This window comes from Myotis yumanensis, unplaced genomic scaffold (genome assembly GCF_028538775.1).
Source record: "Myotis yumanensis isolate MYYU_CA2020_CCGP unplaced genomic scaffold, mMyoYum1.0.hap1 SCAF_2, whole genome shotgun sequence".
Taxonomy (NCBI): Eukaryota; Metazoa; Chordata; class Mammalia; order Chiroptera; family Vespertilionidae; genus Myotis; species Myotis yumanensis.
In genome coordinates this window covers 25,909,671-25,931,763 of record NW_027223753.1, presented here as the reverse complement: position 1 = coordinate 25,931,763, position 22,093 = coordinate 25,909,671, and the positions used below count along the sequence as shown (strand labels likewise).

The window sequence follows — 22,093 nt, the reverse complement described above, 5'->3', positions numbered from 1 at the left end:
TATATTGCTTCTGAAATGACTCTACTTGCAGGCTGCTCCATGAACCCAAGACTCTGCCTTTCTCGATGCATTCTGGATTTCCCTCTCTCCACAGATACTTCTCACATATACAGATGCATTAAGCAGGGTCCCTAGTTCTGTCTAGCAGAAGGAACCCTAGCTCTCAGCAGGCTAGACCCTCTGTCTCCTTCTGCTGCTATTACATAAATATGACAGGCATGTTATGCTAGACTCACTGAGAAGTAATTTTTCTTGGCTGAGATATTGGGATTGTTGTCACTCCAATCATATGCTAGTTCCTCTTCCTCCTTCTCATTCAACCAAATCAACTCAGCTGTAGCTCTGGAAACAAACTTATGCAGGCTTTGAAGGTGCCTCATCCGGAAGCTAGAAGTTTCCTAGACAAAGCAAGGATTACAAGGTTAAACCACCAGCCTTTCATCTACAGAAGATAGCACACTTGACATCAAAGTGAAGAATAACTCGGGAAATGAATTTTGTCTTGTTTTTTAGACTCTGGGTGCTTCTCCATTGGCTTAGATTTAGTACAAGTTTGGCACAGGACTCCAGAGCCCTTGGAAATTTTAGCTAAAAGTTGGAACTCACCTGGCCTTTGTGGGGCTCCCTGGATAAAGAATAATCCTGGGCCTGTCATACTCTGAGCAATCTTGAATGACAGGAAGACTACAGAGAGAAGTCCCTTCCCTATCAACCTCAAACTTTTAGTTTTGGTGCTCAGAGCACAGGTAACCAAGGCTCTGGGGAAGCAGGGTAGCTCAAACAGCCCTACTTAAGACTTTGTGGGGCAGTGGTTCTGCTCCATTAAGATAATATTATATACATAGGAACAATGGCAAAGGACATGATGTAATTTAATAAACAGAAAACCAAAACGGCCAAATTAGGGAAAGGAGATGTTTGGAAGCAACCAGATTCTCCAGGAACAGAACACAGAGTTAGTCACAGTTTACCTTCAATTTACAATACTGCGTCTCCAGCTTTCCAAGAGTTTCAACATAACTAGTATGAAAATTCTGAGACATTTTTCCCTGATAAGAAAAGAATGAAACAGGAACACATTAGAGAAAGGATAAGTAAACTATATTTATGACATGGTTTCAGCTATGTAAACATTATGTCTGCACACAGGTAGAGACTACTTACTCTGAGAAATAGAAGCTTAGATAATAAACCTCTGGGTCAGCTTTTACAGCTTGGAGCAGCACTACAGGGGAACAGTTCAGCAGGGAGAATACAACTGACAGACCACACTGTCTTGTTATTCCAGTAATTCTGGAAAGTGTCTTTAAAAAAAAACCTATGCCTAATGATTCCAAAATCACTCAACTTCTTTTTTGAAGGGGAGAGCTGAAGTAAAAGAAAAAAAAAAATGGGGCCCAGCTGGTATGGCTCAGTGGTTAAGCATTGACCTCTGAACCAGATATCACAGTTTGATTCCTGGTCAAGTCACATGACCGGATTGCAGCTCAATCCCCAGTGTGGGACATGCAGGAGGCAGCCAATCAATGATTCTCGCATCATTGGTGTTTCTATCTCTCGCTCTCTCTCCCTTTAAAATATATTTTAAAAAAGAAATTAAAAAATGGGAAGGTAGAATGAGTAAAGAAGAGAGACTGAACAATTTCTCTACACCAGCTCTCTACTGCAGACAGAAGGTGAAGTAGAAAGAGCATGAACTCTGGAGCAGAGGGTCTGAGTTTGGAAACTGCATCCACTACTTACCAATACTGACCTTAGCTTTCAGGATCACTTCTTTTTTGCCAAAAAGAGTTAATAAAAAAACACCTTTCCCACAAGGTTATTTCAAAGAGCAAAAGGACACTTCATGTGAAAAGGGAGTTTGTTGTAAAGTGCTGCTTATGGTTATCACTCCTTGCCAAAGCCCCTTCTCCTTAGAGACAGCTGCATCGTGCATACTGCCGCTACCCACCTGCCCTACCTCCCTAACGGGTTCTGACTGTCACGCACCTCATACAACCGGGCCTCTTTGACACTTGAGCCCAGCTCTTCCACACTCGTATGAATGTGCTGCTGTGTTTCCAGCTGCAACTCCACACTAGGCAGGTCATTGCCCCACTCTGCTCGCTCCAGTTTCATCTGAAAAAGAAAAGCACATATATAATAACTTACTGCTAAGGTGGCAGAAAAAGAAAATTGTCACAATCAACATTTGGACAAGGGGGCTAGAGGTAGAGGACTGGCAAAGGGTATCTCCTTTATGACCTCTCATAGAAAAATATGCCATAATCACCCCCCAAGGAGCTAGAGACTAAACCCCATCAGCTACAGCAGCAGAAGCAGGCTTTTGCTGCTGCATTGTGGGAAGATGTTCCTAAATTCACCAACCAGGAAGGTGTGTCCACTGGCTGAAGATGCTTAACTTTATAGTTCAGGCATTTCCCTTTATAGAGCTCTTCATTTCACAATCAAAATGGATATAAGAAAGAAATATCTGAAAATAGTAAGCTTCATTCACGGCATCAACTACTGGCCAATGAATTTTAAAACATTAGCATGTTTTTGAATGTTTTTATTTATTGGTACATGGAGACTCCATCATCAGGAGATGGGAAATATCTCACACAAACAAAAGGGTTAGAAGGATAAGGAGGACAATATTGAACTTGAACTATTATCCTAGAACAGCTGTCGCCAACCGGTGGTCCATGGACCACTGGTGGTCCATGAGGTCCGAAAGGTTGGAGAACGCTGTCCTAGAATACATGTAAATAGTGCGCCCTAGGGATGTAAAGTACAGCATACGGAATACAGTCAATAATATTACAGTAAATATGTATGGTGTCAGATGGATACTAGACTTATTGGGGTGATCACTTCATAAGTTATATATAAATGCCTACTCGCTATGTTGTACACCTGAAAGTAATATACTATTAGGTCAACTGTAATTGAGAAATACTTTTCTTTTAAAGTGCCCCACAGAATTGTGAAAGAAAGAAGCCTTGCTTAAATGTAAGAGTTATGGCCAAACACAAAAAGTGAAATATAAGCTTCTCTGCCAATGAGGAAATTTCAGAAACGGTAACTGAGATTTATAGACTCTGCAACTTCTCCCACAAGCTCCCACTTGGAGCACAGTTAGCCGAAGGGAAGAAATTCTCTAACGTCTTTAAGTTGGAAAAGTCTATGCTATTCAGTGTGGAATTTTGAGGATGTGAGCTGATCCAGTCCATTTAAAATTTAAGAAAACAGGGGTCTGGGTCCTAGGCAGCATCGATAATTAAGGGACACAGAGCAACGTGGTCCTCTTAGAGAAGTTGCTGTGCACTGTACAAGCATCTGGAATATTCACCCACCTGCATTTCTTCTACCCAAGACAGTAGTTCATACACAAATCGGAGATTGCCTTCATCTTCAGAGGATGAGATAGACACAAGTTCAGCCCGAGTCATGGGCTTTCGGAACCAGGAGGTAGAAGAAGAATGGGTTCCCTTGGTCAGGGGTTCTGCCTTCAGATGAGTAGTGGTTAAAGTAGAGGGTGGAACCAATTCAAGCGAAGTGAAGTGGCCCTTCCGATACAAGTTTGTGCACTCTAGGCGCAAGGTGACCAGCTCATCCTGCAGACGCATAACCCTGAAATGTCAGAAGGGAAAGGAGGAGGAGACTTACATTTGTAATGTACTTTTTAAAATAAAATCCCCTATCCATTTGACAAGGATGAGGATATCAGGAAAGAAAGAGAAAGTGTTATATGAATGCAAAATGATATTATTAGCATCTTCATTGTACAGAGTTGTAAGAGAGGCAAATATCAAATTACAGTGTTAACTAGAGGGAAGCAAATACCTGTGTATGTAACTCATAGGTGGTATAACAAAATCAACAAGAGATTAGGGGGTCCAAAGATGTAAGTCCTAGTCTTGGCTCTGTATAAGCCATGTGTCTTGGGTGATCTTCACCCCCTTTGTGGGTCTTGGTTTCCTCCTCTACAAAGTGATGTATCGGATCACCAGCATTCTAAACCAGATCTGGTACCCACTCCTGCAGGCCACTCTGAAGTATGTGGGGTGTTATAAGATACCACAATGATTAGGAAACCCTACACTTACTTAGTGGACAGGGCCTGCAATAAGGGGAAATTGTCCTCCACCATGAGAATTTCCCAGCCAAAATACCTGTAGTATTCCTACGGAGACACTGAACTCTAAGGGCAAGTCACAAGATTCAATACCTGACTCTTGAGCCATGAGCCTCAGCAGTAAGCAAACTTTCTGTATGAGTCCCATGTTCCTCACCTAAAAGCCAGTTCTTCTAGCTGGTAATAATTCTCATCCCGTAGGATCTGGAGATCCACTTGCAGCTGCCTGATAAGACCTTCGCATTCCTGAATGTACATGATGACATCTGACTCGCACTGCACTGGTTGTCCTGACTCCAGGTGAGCAGCGTCCTGAGGGAGAAAGGGAGAGTAAGAGTGGGAACACTCCCATTGCTCCCACCCACTAGGACTAGGGAGCCAAGGGGCCCGCTGAAATTCCAAGGGTAAGGAAGGAGCACAGCTGGATGCCTCAAATATTAACTCCAACTACTGGAGCACAGGGCGAGGAGTGGAAAATGTGACATAAGAAGTGAGACAAAACAGTCAGAGACTTACAGCCTGCAGTGTATTCTTAGCTAGTGTCAGTTTTTCTTCACAGTTCAAAGCACCATTCTGGATTTTGTTTGCAATTTGTAACAGCAATTCCAGCCTAAAATAAGATAAAAACCATAGTCAAGTGTAGGGCCCAAAGCAGCCCAGTAAGTAATGTCAGATCCTCTTCAGGCTCTGGACTCACCTCTCTACAGCTGGTCGAAGGGATTTCTCTCGCTCCAGCATCTCGATGATGAGCTTTCCCCACTCTTCTTCTACATCATTAGGGTGATAACCTTGAGGCAGTTTAATTCGGCCAAATTCAATCCACACCTAAAAAAACCCAGAGATCCTTTTAGTCCAAAGCACAGCCATGCCCCCAGGCCCTGGTTTTAATTTATTCTTTGCCATCACTTCTTGCTTCTTTACCCAGCCATTCAGCAGTTTTTCCCATTGTCTAATAAGAGACAACAATGGAATATTTAGCAGTACCCCACCTTGAGGTGAGAGTAAAATAATCACCTCTAAATCCAGGGACTCCTGCTCTAAAGCCTTCCATTCCTGCTACATGTTACATAACTCTTCCTGTCCTTTCAATAACCCCCATTCAAATGCCCATCTCTATAGATGCAAATTCTCCAGGAATCAAAATGTGAGTGGAAGTCTCTTTTCTTTCCATCTTAGGGAAGACTTAGCTTCTCTTTGAGAAATGAGAAAACTCACACAAAACTCTAAATTTCTGAATAAAAGTATGTTACTTTTTTTAAAAGATTTTTTTTATTGTTTTTTTTTTGTTTGTTTTGCTTTGTTTTTGTTTTATTTTCTTTTTGGAGAGAGAAAGAGAGAGAAAGAGAGAGAGGGAGAGAAACATTGACGTGAGAGCGAAAAATCCATCAGCTGCTTCCTGCACACCCCCTATCAGGTACGGAGCCCACAACCTGGGCATGTGCCCTGACTGGGAATTGAACCAGCAACCTTTAGGTGCACGGCACAATGCCCAATAAACTGAGTCACACCAGCTAAGGCTCAATGTATTTCACTTTTCAATAGGCCCTTTAGAAAGCATAGATGGTTTCTATTGCCCCTTCCCACAAATTTTCAAGACCAGCCGAGAGTGACGCCAGGTTTGTCACCCTAGCATATTGCTGTTAATGCAGGTTGGGAAGAGGATGCAGAAGGTCTAACAAAGACACAACAAAAGAGCAAACCAGCAACCCCCAAGTCTCAGCAAAGGATAAGCTTCCTTACCTCCAATAATTTATACAATTCCTCAATTCTTGCTTTTTCTCTCTCCTTGGCCAGAATTTCTGTTTCTTTGAAGTGTATATACTGGTTATAAAGTGCCTACAAAATTAAAATTTGGTGAATAAATGGGTACAAACAATGTGGCCCAAATTTTGGTACCACCTCACCCAGAAACCAGCAGCAGCAACAGCTCTGAGACTTACTCCTAAGAATTAATTTATAAAAAATCAATGCACGTCCATAATTTTACCTTTAGTTCAACAGGGTTCTGGGGAAAAGATTTATCTGACATCAATATTGTATGCTGTTTGATCCAGGGAATGAGGGAGTCCACTCGGCTTTGGTATTCTTGCCACCTGGAGTCTACTTCCTAATGTCAAAGGGTAAATATCACACATTTTCATTCTGATTAGCAGTACGAAAAACAAGCACGTCAGAAAGTAGCTCAGGCCACCCCAAACCACATAAAATCTGTTTCCTGTTCAATGTAACACTCAGAGTCCCAGTTTCAAAGCTCCTCAAGGGCTCGCAAGATGGGATTCAATTTCCTGACACCTAGAATAGTCTAGGCTAGATGCTACAAAATTAGTGACAGACTCACTCCCAGGGACCAAGGACAATGACCGTGTATGAACACGGTGTAGATTCAGTTTGTTCTGTATAAAAATGCTCTGTATACAGTGAGAAATATGGTTGGCTCAGTACATTCTACCCAAACAAATCAAAGTCAGAAGGTATTTTAAGGGTTCTTTACCGTAGCACTGATCCCTTCTCCACCCTCAGGGACTTTAGGGAAGGCATCATAAATCGAAGACACATAAGTGATTACAGACTTCTCATCGGGAGATGGCACATCCACATCTGAGAGGAAGGGTAAGAAATGTCTTAGTCAGAACAAAGGAACCTGCCAGGAGAAGGAACAGTAAATACTGCCAAACATACTTAACGTGGGTCCACTCTCACCTTCTGCGTCCAGTAGCCGGGTGACGCCCAGTCTTTCTGCCACTTCGAAAGCCTGCTCCAGGTTCTCGCGGTTACTCTGGATCTGTACCCTCTCCATGTCTACCAGGTCAGGCCTGTGAAAGTCCACCAAGGCACGTGGAAGGTCACCGTCTACATGCCACACGTGAGTTCACACAAAGAAAACCTGAACAGTACCCAGTACTAATTCCATTTTCACCTACACTTCAGGAGCCCAGTGCTCCATAATTCAAAACTTACACAGCAGTAGCCTTGTTGTTTCATGGGAAAGGTATCATCAGCTATGACAGAGTGAAAATGGGGCATGTTTATGACCACTAAAAGTGTGTTAATTTTTATTATTCAAAAATCCTGTCTTCCTCGCTCATCTCACTCCAGCCACCTGCTCTTCCTCGTCAGGCCCTCTGTACTCGCTACTTCCTCCAACTGAACACTCTGACCCCTAGAGGCCTGCGTGGCTCACGCCCTCATGGCTCTACTCCAACATCCTCATCAGAGAGACCATCTCTGACCCTCTGTCCAAAATACCACAACCCTCCCCCCCCCCAATCTGTCACTCTCTATCCCTCCATTGCACTTAGCACTGTAGGACGGCAAAAATGTATTTGTATGTTGCCTAATAAACAAATAACCTCCATGAAAGCAAGAACTGCTGTTGTTTTGTTCACTGCTATCTGTGCCCAGTGCCTAGAACACTAGGAGTTCAATACATATTCCTCTTTTAACTGTATACAATGAATCAGATTCTTGGTTGAGAGGGAAAGTGATATAATAATTAATTACAAACAAGAGATGAGAAGAAGCCCCTCCAGGCATACTGAAATTCTACCGCACCTACCTGTACCGATGAATAAGTGCATTGAACATCTTCCCATCACTCCAGCAGGAGGAGAAGTTGGTGCACTTGATTCCCGTGTAACCAGCTGTCACCTTCTGGGTCCATAGGAGCAGCTTCTCCTTGGCTGACATGTCCCCGGACTCTCCACTAATGTAGATGTCAGAGATCTGCCAGAAGATAGGACACGGAGTAACCTTCTCTCTTCATGCATTATGGCTCTTGGTAGGAGGTTTGGGCAGGGAAGGCATGGCGTGGCCACAGCACACCGGTCCCTCAGACATCTCCGTTAGGTGCAGTATGGAGTAACTGCTTCCCTGGTGGTCAGTACCAGGGACAATCGACAACAGGCACTTTTGAGTCTCTGAATACTAACTTTATAAACTCAACTCATAATCGGCTAGATCAAACATCAGCAGAAGATACTTTAAAATTCAAAAGAAAACAGGGCTAGAAACTTTTACTAATACTTTATTGAGTATGAAAGAAAGCTGCCGGCTAATCTTACTAAGATGTCCAAAGAAAGGCTATGAGAACAATAGAATTTGGGTAGCCTGCATGGAGTCTTGAAAGGGGAAATCAGTAAGTACTGCCTCTAAGATTTTGACAGTAAAATGGTGACCTACCCAGTACATTCCAAGATTCTCGTCCCTTGATAGATACATTTCAATCAGGCTGCCAAACTTTGACAATGCCAGCTTATAAATTCATCCTACAAATCCATCGTCCACCCACCACCTCTCTGCTCTGACACTATATTCACCTGACAACCTTCAGATTATTATGTCCTTCCCATATAATATCCTAAAGCAACAAAATGCAGAGTGGCATTTCAAATACTGTATCACTGGGCAGTTAAATTCTTTTTTTGTTTTGTTAATCCTCACCCAAGGATATTTTTCAATTAATTTTTAAATTCTTATTGTAAATTAATTAAATTGCACCAATCAATCTCTAACAAGTATTATCACAGTGTAAGTCATTCCCCTAAAACTCAATCAACGGTGAGAAGGAGCTACAGGATTGCAAAGCTGAGGACCCAACAATAATGGATAACAGCACCCAAGCCATCATCCTATAAGTCCAGTGAAAATAGCCCCTCCCTGGTGCCAATTCTACTCCAGTTCTCCTCAACATTTCTAGCTATTGTTTCAATGACTAGATAACCCCTCACCAGTGACCTATCCCAGTACTTTCACTATAGCCACTTCACATACATATTAAGGCAACATACTGTTGGGCACAGGAAATAGATTGTTGAAGTTAAAAGGGATAGAACTTGAATAAACAAAATGAAATCTGAGTTTTTGTGTTTTTTACTCAAAAAAGAAATTCCAGTTAACTGACATTGCATGATTGTATGTCCGGAACAACCACAGTCCATCTCTCTGATAGCATTACTTTTCTGCCAATCACAGTATCTTTGTATATTGCACTGAAAATAGTTCAATGAACAGCTTTACTTCAGATTTTCTACAAAGCTTTAATGAGACAGGGAAGTGTTTGGCTCCCTGGAGGGTTGGATTAAGGTCCTTCCTAGACTGTGATCTGAATGAGAAAAACGGGATTATTGTCACAACCATCTCAGGAATTAAATTTGGCGTTTGTCCCTCTCTTCTTTTAATACTCACACGTGATGTGCACAGTGCTGTCCTTTGGAATACACAGAAGCTTTTACCTTAACCTGCCAAATGCAGAAACCCAGCTTCAGTGTCGGGAGCTTTCTCCCGCCTCTGGATTTTTAAAAGGCAGCCTTGCAGAGAGGGAGGCAGCCTCACTACCATTCCAGAGACCATGCATGCCTACCTGATGAGGCTTAATTCATTCCTTTTCTGAAACATATCTAGAAACTTAATTTGTTCTTAATAACTGGATAAGGACTTACTAAACATCTCATCTGTGCTTAACACAATTCCAGGCACCACAAAGAAGAAAAAAAAACATAACACCATTTATTTATTCTGTTGTTATTTCTCGAGCAACCAACCACTATGTTCAAGGAGCTGTGTTTAAGTCCTTGGTATCGCAAGATAAAAGCACAACCCTGAGCTCAAGTTCAAGCCATTTAGCAGGGGAGACAATGGACTGTACAGAGAGGTCAACACTGACAGAGATAAGCAAGTAACCCAAACTAGCAATTCCAAGGAACTTCTCTGGGACAACAAAATCTATGCTGAGTTTTAAGATATGAGTAGAAATTAGCCAGGTGAAAAGGGGGAAACAAAAAATGGACATGCTTGCTCTGCAAGTTCTTAGTTAAGACATGCCATACCTGGCTGAAATAAGGCAGTCCCCAAACTTTCCCAAATGGTAACAGGTGAATGGAAGAAAGGAACTGTGGTCCTCTTGAATATATAAACTTTTTGAAATTTATTTACACATACAATTGTTTAAAATTAAGCAGTATATCTAATACATTATTTTTTTCTTTTTTATATGTATTTTTATTGATTTCAGCGAAAAAGGGAGAGGGAGAGAGAGATAGAAACATCAATGATGAGAGAGAATCACTGATTAGCTGCCTCCTGCACGCCCCCTATTGGGGATGGAGCCCACAACCTAGGCATGTGCCCTTGACTGGAATCGAACCTAGGACCCTTCAGTCCACAGGCCAACACTATATTCACCGAGCCAAACCAGCTAGGGCTATAATGCATTAGTTTAATGCCTTTTTACTTTTACATTTCATAAAACCGTGTTATTTAAACTCCGCATCTTTGACATCAATGTCTTTTCCATCAATAAATCTACTTTAAAAAAATAAAGCTGTTGTTTGAATATTCTAGAAAACATCTTCTACATTTCTAAGATTTCAGAGATACACTTTTTAAATCCATGCAGTCACTGGAAATTTCACCCCCAGCCAACAAGAATCCAGTTGCATAACACTGGGTTAGTTTTGGCTTCATTCATTCTATTGGTGTTTACTTATGATTTCTGTAATGTGACCACTTGCTGTCTGTAGGTGTTTTATAAGTATCTGAGTAATTTTTTTAAGTTTTTAATGTGATTACTACTTATATATAATTATCTTTAACACCTCAAATTAGGAGGTTAAATTCCCAAGAACAGTAACTAAAACTTTCTTAAATTTTTGGTCTCTCCTTTTTGTTTAATCAGTTATGTCCGTTGATCTCTACAAAAATTGATATACTAGTAAATTGAACTAGCAGATGGTGACCCAAATTCATTCATCCTTTTCCATGAAATGACTATGATTTCACTGACAGCCCAATAAGGAACTTTATAAAGTAAAATACAAAGAGAATCTCTTTTTTTCTGAGGGCTAATTTCTGGAGGGAAAAAAGTCTTACCTTATATTTAGTCATATGTGGAGGATCACATGAAAAAGTTACATATAATTTATGACCCAAAGGATCAATAATAATATAGTACATGATGATATTCAAAAGAGGATCTTGGCAGAATGAATACTAAGTATGGATTGAAGTGATAAAAAGTATTTCTTAATGAAGTATGATTTCAATTCACACTTGAAGGATATTATAGAACAGAGGAAGAGAAAGAGGAAATGAATTCTAGGCAGAAAGTAGATACAAAGATTGGAAGTTGAAATAAGTTAAAACAGGAATAGTAGATGATTAAGGGGTTGACCTGTTAAAATAAGAAGGTTCAAATTGGCAACTGATATAGGAGAAAAGATTAGATAGATGATGAGGTGGGAGGTGTGGCTGAATACCAGGCTGCGGAGTATGGATGCTGGATAAGCCTATATATATAACTCTCAGGGGCTGAGGCTAGGTGTAATGAACAGATACTTGATTCTCATGTCCTGAAATTCTAGCTGACCTCATCCCACAACAGAGAAGGCACCAGACTTTAAAAACTTTCACTTGAGAGCAGACGAGGGTACAGAACAGTTATTCATGAAAAATGCCTGGATAGAAGTATCTAATGACAGCTGTGCTTTACCAACATCAGGCTCAGATAGAGGTCGGGGGTCAGTATTCCAATCTGAATCTTGAAGGTCCCTCTAGGGAATATAATAACTAGAATGGAAACCCTAGGTCATAGAATATGGATATTTTTCCATTCTACTAAATAGTGTCAAACTATCCTCCAAATAACAGTACCAATTTGTACTTCCACCCAAAAGATATGAAGAGGTTTTCTATCACTCTACATCCTGGTCCACACTAGGTATTTCGAGATTTATTTTCTGCCCATATGATGAGTATGAAATGTATCTTGTTTTGATTTCTACTAGTGTATCTTTGATTGCTAGTGAGGAAGATGCCTGTGTATGAAGTATTTGGGTTTTCTTTTTTGCAAGTTGCTTATTCCTGGGCTTTCCCCTATTTTTCTAATTCTTGTTTATTTGTAGCAATTTCTTAACATTTATTGTTTACTGTATTAATTCATGTAATTCTCACAGCAACCCCACAAAGTATATACTATACTTATTCTCATTTTACAAATGAGGAAATTATGTCACAGAGAATTTAAGTAACTTGCTCCAAGGTATAGTGCTAGTGAGTAGAAGAGCAGAAAGCCCAACTTAGCTCCACACTTGTAACCACTCCTCCCATACTACACTTCCTGTGTTGTAGATATTCATCCTTTTTTGGTATATGCAGCATATAATCATTTTTTCCAGTATTTTTCTTAACTTTCCATTTGAAGTGAAAAATTAAAAATGCATACAAAAAGAGACAGAATGTACCCATAACCCAGTTTCAGCCATTATCAACTCATAACTTATCCTGTTTCATCTATACTCTACCCACTTCATCCATCCCCTATTATTATGAAGCAAATTCCAAATACGTCATTTCTTCCATAAACACTTCAGTATGTATCTCTAAAAGATAAGGACTCTTTAATATAATCATACCTCCATTGTTATACCTACAAAATAATAATGATTCCTTTTAAGTAAATTTTTTTTAAAAAGAAAAATCCTTTCTTAAACAAAACTCTTAACTATAATTTTAACTGCTACATTCCTACAATCATATCTAGTTAATTTTGCTCTTTTCTTGTAATACAAAACCAGTATTAGTAAAACAACTTTTCCTATAACTAAAGAGAACTCGGAAAGGGATACTGGTAAACTGAAAGAATGAGTCCAGAAAATAATATACCAACTGATCTCTTCCTCAGCATTACTAGCCCCCAACTATAGATCTCACTGTCACCCGAGATTGTAGGGTCTATAGGGTGTGTGGCAAGGACACTGGAATAGAGCCAAATTCTTTATTCGGTAGGATCCACTAGCAAATAGTGTGGCAGGAAACTGGCAGTAGGAGCCAAGATAGGGAGGAGGAGGGGATTTTCAACAATTTTCCTTGTTCCAAAAAGCCAGGTATTGTGGATATTGATGGCAGCTGGGAGTAGGGAGTCCTCCTGAGAGAAGGAATGGCCAGAGAAGGCCTTGGTCTGACATCAAAGTTCAATGCTGTTCACCCACTCCCAGCCAGCTCCAAATCCTCATCTACTTGTCACTCTGAACCCATTCTTGCCAGCTGACCCCTGCCATCCGGCTTCTGTGTTAACTAGTTCTTGACAAGGAGAGAATCAACTCTCCAGGTGAACAGAAAGCAGACCATTTCTCTTCTTTTATCTAAAACCTGCATTCCTAAGAATAACGAGTTTCCACTTCTTTCTACCTTGAAAGAACCAAAACCCACTGCAAAGTGTATGTCCAGTCACAGCCTGGTCCCCATTACCATGCTCTGGGCTGACCAACAAGAGATACTATACGGCCTGAGTTGTGCCAAGGACAGACACCTCTCTGGAACTTGAATTATTTTCTGAAGAGGGTTACTGCTCTAACATATTGAAAACAAAAACACACACACAAAACATACTGAACAGCAAAAGAATCACACCACTCTCAATACAGCCAAACTACTGATCATGGTCCAAAGGTTTCTCCCACCTCTTCTTTCTTTCTTTTTCTTTCTCTCTCTTTCTTTTTTTCCTTCTTTCTTTCTCTTTCTTTCTTTCTTTCTTTCTTTCTTTCTTTCTTTCTTTCTTTCTTTCTTTCTTTTCTCTCTCTCTCTCTCTCTCTCTCTCCTCCCTCTCTCCCTCCCTTTCACCCTCCCTCCCTCCCTCCCTCCCTTCCTTCCTTCCTTCCGATATATTTGTATTGATTTCAGAGAGGCAGAGAGAGGGAGAGGGAGATAGAAACATCAATGATGAGAAAGACTCATTGATTGGCTGCCTCCTGCACACCCACACTGGGGGTCAAGCCCACAACCTGGCATATGTCCTGACTGGGCATCAAACCCTGACCTCTTGGTTCATAAGCTGATGCTCAACCACTGAGCCATGCACACCAGCCGGGCCAATCTTTTTCTTAAGACTCCTCATGGAGTGGTTCTGAACCTTCCCTCCCAGTGAGGAAATCCCATACTAAAAGTGCCATGGTCACCTACAGTCCATTATCTAGAACTGATTTCCCTTAAAATTTTCTACTCCTAACTTTCTAAACATCTCTCTCATTTATGAGCATGAATCCTAAAATATTATGATGCCTCCACAACTTCTACTTAGTGTTAGTGGTATCAAAAGGGCACCCAGCTCAGCAGTTGGTTTTATCCCCAACTACTCTACGTCCATTCCATACAAAGATGAAAGCTGACTGATATTCCCTCTTATTTAGTGAAACTCAAATACTTGTACACCCCACCCCAGCAACCTGGCTGCCTCCCATCCCACCTTCACACACATACACCCACCCACACACGCACGCACGCACATATACACTTTTATATGGGAAAGTCCAGGGCGGCCTCTTGCCTAAGCATATAATGAATATTTTTCAGTGGCCACTTTTCCCTGCAACTGCTGGGAGTCTCCAAACTCTGTACTAACACAGGGCACTGAGATGGGTCTATTTATGCAGGAAACTCCTCCCCAAAGAGGACACTGTAAACACATCAGCTTAAAGTGTGTGTGTGTGTGTGTGTGTGTGTGTGTGTGTGTGTGTCCCCATGCTGCTGGTGATAAGCAGGCACCAGCAGGTAGGCCACATCCCTGTGGTGCAGACATCAAGGCGGCTGCCCTACTTCACCTCCCACCTCTTGCTGCTCTGGGATCCTAAAGTGTTTACTCCTGCTGCAGAGGGTGACAGGCCAACAATAGTTCTTTGGTCCCTGGTGAATTATAACTTCAGTCACGGCCACCCAGAGTCTTGCTGAGTCCTCCTTCCCTCTCAGGGTTCAGATCTCTTGAATTCTCACTTGCTCCTTGATCCTAAAAACATTCCCAGCACCCAGCATCATCACTACTACCACCACCAAGGCCTTGATATATACTTCACAAACAAAAACCTGTCGGAGCCATAAACAAGTCCCATCCAAATACCAACTTTTTCTAGCCTCAAACCTTAAAACTGCCCTAACCCCCTCTCTGGATTAATCTCCAGACCACTCTACGTCCCTCTCATCGAATGCTGGAATTAGGAACCGAAGCACTATCCCATCTACCTCTACAAATACTGAATGAGTGTTGTCACTAGCTGTGTCCCCGAGGAGTGGGATTGCATCAGCTCTAGTAAGAACGTCATAAGAGCAATTCCACCCAAGTCAGCTCCCCCCCTTCAACATTCCTCACCCCTTCTCCCCTCATTTCAGAGTGGAGACTCTACACCACAAGCTCCTTGTGCGGGGAAGCTGATAAACAGACCTGCCCGAGAGTAAGTACGAACTAGCAAAGCACCTTGAGATAGCCTCACCAGAAAGCTCGAGCAATTGTGCTGCACGGTTACCCGGAATTAGGGACTCCGGGCAAGGCTTGGCTCCAAGCATCCAGGGGCAGACCTCAGGCAGACTGTTTGCCAAGCCCAGCAGTCACTAACTCCCAGTCCCCAACATCGGCCCAAGTTTGAGAAGAAGCCCCAAGATCCTCACTGCTCACTATACTCCACTTGAATAAGCTTTTGGGCCAGGAATCCCAGCAGCTGCTTGCATATCCCCTTGAACAGGCCCACCTACCTCCTCCAGACCCCATGACGGGGTGTGGCTTGCCTCCAAAGAAAGGGTGGCGTCCTCTTCTGAGAAGGACATGGAGCTCTTGCCCGGCTCTGTACCTTTAGGTCGGATGCCACCTAAGTGCGGCCCACGGCTGCCGTAGCCAGAGGAGGAGGGCAAAATGCTCACAGTCATGCCACTGACGGACAAATCACTCTGAGAAGCAGGCAGTCCGGGACCCTGGTGGGGCACTCGACCCATGTGGGCAGGCTCTGCGCCTCTGTGGCCCCTCGACTGCTCCGACAGTGATGAAGGGACAGAACGCTCTGCAATCCAGGAACCTGTCTCAGAGGCACTTAAAACACCCTTGGATCCTCCCCACACACTCCAGCCCTCTGGAAGTTGGTCTTCATTTCCTGTGTTGCTGGGGAAGGTGCTGCTCTGACATCCAGGCAGAGTGTCTGCTTTCTCCACGGCAGTCTCCCCTTGCAAAGGCAGCAGCACAGCCCTGCTGCTGCAGGATGCTGTCCTCGGAAATTCCACCAGTTGGCTCACTGACTTCTCACAGTTCCTCTCTGCTGGGTTATCCAGCAGGTGAGCGATGACAGTCATCCCCTCTTCCAGGGAATCCCAGACCCCTCCGGCAACTGATGACTCATTCTCTAGCAAAAGGTGGGCAGTCTGGATCTCCCCCTGGAACCTCTCCTTCACCTGCACGATCATCCCTCGATCCCCCACTCCTGAGCTGGAGGCCGAGGCCTCAGGCACTAACACGTCTGGAGGGGGATGTTCCACCCCTCCCACACCTTCCTCCTTCTGGAGACTCACTATGAACTTCCTTAGGGTTTCTGTTTCTTCAATGACTCCCGTTCCTTCCAAGGGCTCTTCCTCAGGGGATACCTCTGGAGTAGGGGTTTTCTTCCCCCTCCACTTCCTTTTGAACCTAACCCTTTTCTTAGGAGATAGAGGAGCCTTCTCAGGAATAGCTACTGAATTTTTTGGCTCCTTAACACAGCCCAGTGAATTTCCCATCGCTTTCCTCTCCTAATCTCAGCAAAAATGCAGCTAAGCCAGTCCTGGGATCCCAGAGAAATCCCAACCGTGGCTTCATCGGATTAGATGCACATTTAAAAACATGCACTGTGCCGGCAATCCTTCCAATTCTTTCTCCCTCCCTCCCTCCCCGCCTCTCTGTCTCTCCCAGCCGCTGCCGATTCAGACAGCCATCTTACAGGCTCAGAGCTGCAACAAGACAAATTCAAAGCATCTCACTGCAGTTCAGAAATCACTTGACCTAAAAGCAGACAGAAACCGGATTGGCTGCAGCTTCATCTCTCCAAATATGAGGTAATTGGAGCACTGCCCTCAGAAACACAAACAGAAAGCAGAAAGGAGGTAGAAACCAGGAGAGGGGAGAAATTAGGGAGGGAGAGGAGCAGGGGGAGATTGTAAGAGTAAAGGGAAAAGGGAGGGGGAAGAGGAGAGGCCACGGGAGAAGGTAATGTGAAGGAAGAAGGAGGAGGAGGAGTAAAAGGGAAAAAGCAAACCAGCACTGGAACCAACCAGGAATGGAAGGGCCAAGGGCTGGGGATGCTGCAATTATGGCCCCCAGACTCTGAAAGGAAACAGATTGCAATTGTTGCACCAAGACATCCATAAGAAAATATCTAGCAAGACAGACATATTCTCTATTTTTTTCTGGTCAGAAATAAAATTATTTTAATCAAATTATAACCTAAGAGAGACTAGAGCCTAATTCTCAGAGTTAAGAAACACAGGCTTTAAAGATCTAGCCTCTCGTAGCATTTATTTCCAGAGAGACAGAGAGAGAGAGAGAGAGAGAGAGAGAGAGAGAGAGAGAAAGAAATACCTGTTAAATCTGCTGATCAATGACACACACAGGAAAAACCTGGAAATCAGTTCTGAGTGCAGGATCTGGACACTCGGTAAGGACACCACTTCCAAATACAACAGCGACTAAGGGCTATGTGAGGGCGTAGTGCTGCTGCTGACAGCTAACTACTTCAGCATTTGTTCGGCGCTAAGCCCTGTGCTAAGCTATGGATTATCTTATTTAATTCTCACAGTAACCATAAAAGGTCAAAACTATTATTTTACATTTGACAGGAGTTTAAGAAAGTTGATCAGTTTGCTCAAGGCTACACGGCTAGTAAGCAGCAAAGCCAGAACCCGAATTGCTGTTTAAGACTTTTAAGATCAATCCCACGTCACACGAGCTCTAATTGTGGCCGGGATGGAAGTCTGTACTTGGTTACGTAAAACAAGAAGGTCCCCTACTGTTCTGAATTGGCTACTAGACTCATTTGGATCCAGGGCTCAAATAAAGAGATAACACTTGCTATTTAGGAACAAGGGAGGAAGTTGCTCAAATGAGGCCTGGATGGTTGTCACTTAGATTGCAATAGGGCAGGAAATGTGAAGAATAGGTCTAGAAGAAGTTAGGTTCAAAAATCACCCTGTTTATCACTGGGATTTGTCCACCCCAGTTTTCAATATAGTGCCTGACAGAGGACATACCACCACCCACAGGGCTCTGAACGGAGTAGAAGGAAAGGGGTTACATGAGTTTCTTCTGAGTTGCAGTTATTCCGTCTCTGCCGAAAGGATCCAGCCCACACAGCGAGAGCAGCAGCCCGCCTAGCGCTAGCTCCGTCAGCCCTGAATAGTTGTTTCAGTATAGTTCTACCCACCTTTCCTGGACACTTACAAGTCGCCCTCCACAAAAGGAGAGCAACAGAAGCCCTAAATCAACAGCTCCCACACAACCACCTCTGAGGCCCTGCTGACAGCCCCAGTGCTTCACAGCTGCAGTGGGCAGCTCTCCCTCAGCCTTTGCCAACCGCAAAGCTGCAGCACCATCTTATGGCCACCACAGGCCACAGCAAGCAACAAGACAAGGAGATTAGCCTGAGACATAAACTTAATCAGGCTACCAATAGCATTTACTCACCAAAAATCTGGCATTCCAATGCAATTCTCTAGGCAGGCACCAGGCCTTCATTTCTCCAACCAAGAGAACTGGAACTTTTAAGATGCATACCTTAAGGACTAAGCTTGAATTTTATTCATGAAATACAAGCAAATCAAATTCCTGAAACTGATCAACTCAGGGCCAAAAGAGACAGCTGTTTAATATGACTGTTGCTGCTGTAGGTTTTTCTGAGAAGCCTGACAGAACGGTGCACATTGACTTTTGGGAGCATTTTGTTTGTTTGTTTTTCTTTTTTTAAATGTTTTTCTTTGTTGATTAAGGTATTACATATGTGTCCTTATCCCCCATTGCCCCCCCCCCCAAACCCCCCACTCATGCCTTCACCCCCCTAGTGTCTGTGTCCATTGGTTACAAGGTCCTTTGGTTGATCTGGGAGCATTTTCTTTTTAAACTTTTGCATATGTTGGACAAATCAGGCTTTATTTCCTTCTGCTCCAGAGAAATACAGTCTAGGAGAGGAGCAGAGGGGTTTACTGCGGGAGACCTAGGTTCAAGTCCCAGCTGTTAATTCAGCAGTTACGCAGCTTGCTAGGTGATTGCATTTCCTTACCTGTGAAATATGAACACCACCAACTACTAAGGGGCTGTAGAAAAGGCGAATGAGATCGTGTCTATAAAGTGCTTGGCTCAGTGCCTGGTCTACGGTAAACCCCTTTGCGTCCCATTTATTCCTGGAGCTAAAAGACTCAACCACCGCCGCCACCCACCAGGCCCTAACAGACTCCTTTTCTTGACTAGGCTCTAAGGAAAAGGCATGTTCCAGGGTCCAACGTTTGGGTGCTTCTTTTTCTTTGCAGGGGCTCTGCTCCCACTATTAAACTGCGTTAACTCTGATCACTGGGACTTTCCCTGGGTCTTTTTCTCTTTTAGCTGAGCTCTCAACAAGTGGCCTGCTGCCTTCTGGGAAAGCACTTGCAGGGCTACCTGTTCTTCCTGCTTCTCCGTTGGCTTCTTCTCATAACTGTTTACTCTCCATAGAAATCCCACAAAGACAGCCAGAGTGAGATCCAGAGTGAAAGGGCTCCCTCATTCACCCACAGACACGACCAGTGCCTCATCTATACGCCAAGAACCAAGCACCGTAAAGTTCACAAAAATGTAACCATCAAGTCCACCCATCTGAGACCACTCTTGATCTGAACTCCCTGAAGTTTTTACATTTCAGTGCTAGATATACACTAGTATTTAATAAACAACTGAGTTGGAAAACTAATTTCATCAGATTCTGACTTCCAAGAACTTATCTTTATCTAGAGGTAAAACCCAAAAAGTCAGTTGGTCTCTGTTTGCTCATCAGCAAATGGGCACAGGAAAACAGACATCACAGTCTATTTCTCTGGACTACCCTACCACACTCTGAGATCAAATTCATAAAATACTCCTTCACTCAACATATACTGAATGCCTATTCTATGCCAGTCACAGAAAACAAGAGACAAAACCCCTGCTGTTATTAAACCTGCATCCTAGCGCAGGGATCCACACAACAAATATGTCAAATGGTAGTAGGTGTTATCCAACACAACACTGTAAGTCATGCAGTGCTTCTGAGAATAATTTGGCAAAATAAAGGAACGTGTACAACCCAGCAATTACAGTCCAGGTATCTATCCAAAACAACCCCTTGCCTGTGTGCATAAGGACACATGTGTGCGGGTGTTAAATGCAATAATGAATGCCTTCTTCATACAATTAAATAACAGACTGCAAACAATAGCTGTTGTATAGTGGCAGGGGCTCCACTCACATTACAGTCCAAGTAAACTACCTGAGATGAACAAATCAGGTCCTCCTTTATCAACATGAACAAACCTCAAAAACAGAGTGCAGATGAAAAAAGCAGAATATGTAGAAGATATTCTCTGGGTCAAACATAAAAACATTCAAACTACAGCACACACTGTTTATGAATACCTCTTCTGTCAGAAAGGTTCAAAAGCATACATGGGAATGACATACATCAACTTCAGGATAGTATTTACCTGGGGGTTGGAGGGAGCAAGAAAATTGGCTGTATCTAAAATGTTTTATTTCTTTAAAGAGAAAGAGAAAAAATCTGAAGCAAATGTAACAAAAATATTAGCATCTGTTTAATTTTGAAGGTGACCACACACACATGAAGATCTGTTATATACTTTTCTGAGTACTTGAGATTTTCATAACTAAAAACTTAAAATAAAAAGAATCCCTATCATTTAGCACATATCTTTATAATATGTGTTAAACATTTTGGAAACCATAAACCTCTTTATAATGTTATCAATACTACCAGTCACATCAGTAAGTAGCAAATATTTTACAAATGTTTTTACTTATTTTTAGAGAGAGAGGAAGGGAAAGAGAAAGAGAGAGAGAAACATTAGTGAGAGAGAAACATCGATCAGCTGCCTCCTGCTGCACCCTACTGGGGATCGAACCCGGGCATGTGCCCTGACAGAGAATCAAACCCGTGACCTCTCGGTTCAGGGGTCCACGCTCAACCACTGAGGCACACCGGCCAGGCAGTAGCAGCAAATGTTTTATCTGGAACCAGCCTCTCCTTCAACCGAATACTCCCTTGATATGACAACCATGACCTCTATCTCTATCATCATTCTACTTCACCAATAACAAAGGTAAACTATTATGACTATTTTACTGATCCCCTAACATTTGATAGTTCTACTCTGCATTTCTATTTTGCTTTATTTAGCACATGTTCTTGGTGAAAACAGTTAATAGACACTCCATGATAAACGACTAGAAAACCACAATACCTAACTAGCAAGATACAAACCACATCCTACCTGAAGCAAGACAAGGAGGACAGCTCTATATAATTCTTTCTCAGCCAACCAAAAGCTTTGGAGAGACAGGGAACCTCGTCCCACACCCCAGAACACTTAGCTGGTACTGTATGCAAACACCAAGACTTCAAAAATAGCAAAGAAAGGAATTAGTAATCAGCTGCATCTGAGAATATACTCTGGCAGAAAAGCTTCCCTCCACGAGAAGACAAAACAGACATTCAGCTATGCTTGAAACAGCAAAAGAGAAAAGCAGGTAGCCAATATGCATGCAGAAGACAAAGCCAGAGCTGTTTATATCTTTCAATAAAACTGGTAACAGGGTAAGGAGCAGTGGGCTAGGTCGGAACCCTGGAAGTTATAAAATTACTGAGTATAGGCTATATTCCACCTCCCTGTCCCATACCTCCCTGATTCTTTAAATCTCTATCAAGTTATTTTATAGTATGTCTCTTGTCATTCCTTTGAATCATATAGTCGAACTGGATTGATTCTGTGCCTAGTTCAATTTTATATCTCCCACAAACACTACCTAAGACTTTGCTTATAGCTAGTATTCAATAAATGTTTGTAGAATTCAATTAAAGAATACATTTTCCTGCCAACTAAAACCACAAGGAGATATCATTTCACACTCACTGTGATGTCTATAAAAGTGGTTCTCAACCTTCTGGCCCTTTAAAT

At 42.6% G+C, this 22,093-nt stretch overlaps 1 protein-coding gene across 7 annotated transcripts in view; it reads right to left on the bottom strand.

Moving 5' to 3' along the window:
• MACF1 (microtubule actin crosslinking factor 1) overlaps window positions 1-22,093 on the bottom strand; it is a 342,009-nt gene that overhangs the window by 165,113 nt on the left and 154,803 nt on the right. For all 7 annotated transcript variants that reach the window (XM_070404781.1, XM_070404779.1, XM_070404782.1 and 4 more), the window contains 12 exons: window positions 7,677-7,843; window positions 6,821-6,933; window positions 6,612-6,718; window positions 6,108-6,227; window positions 5,861-5,956; window positions 4,818-4,945; window positions 4,637-4,730; window positions 4,278-4,432; window positions 3,339-3,615; window positions 1,990-2,118; window positions 972-1,049; window positions 237-398 (listed from right to left, as the gene is read on the bottom strand). In XM_070404781.1, coding sequence (XP_070260882.1) covers window positions 237-398; window positions 972-1,049; window positions 1,990-2,118; window positions 3,339-3,615; window positions 4,278-4,432; window positions 4,637-4,730; window positions 4,818-4,945; window positions 5,861-5,956; window positions 6,108-6,227; window positions 6,612-6,718; window positions 6,821-6,933; window positions 7,677-7,843 — 1,626 coding nt within the window. The remainder of the gene's footprint in view (window positions 1-236; window positions 399-971; window positions 1,050-1,989; window positions 2,119-3,338; window positions 3,616-4,277; window positions 4,433-4,636; window positions 4,731-4,817; window positions 4,946-5,860; window positions 5,957-6,107; window positions 6,228-6,611; window positions 6,719-6,820; window positions 6,934-7,676; window positions 7,844-22,093) is intronic.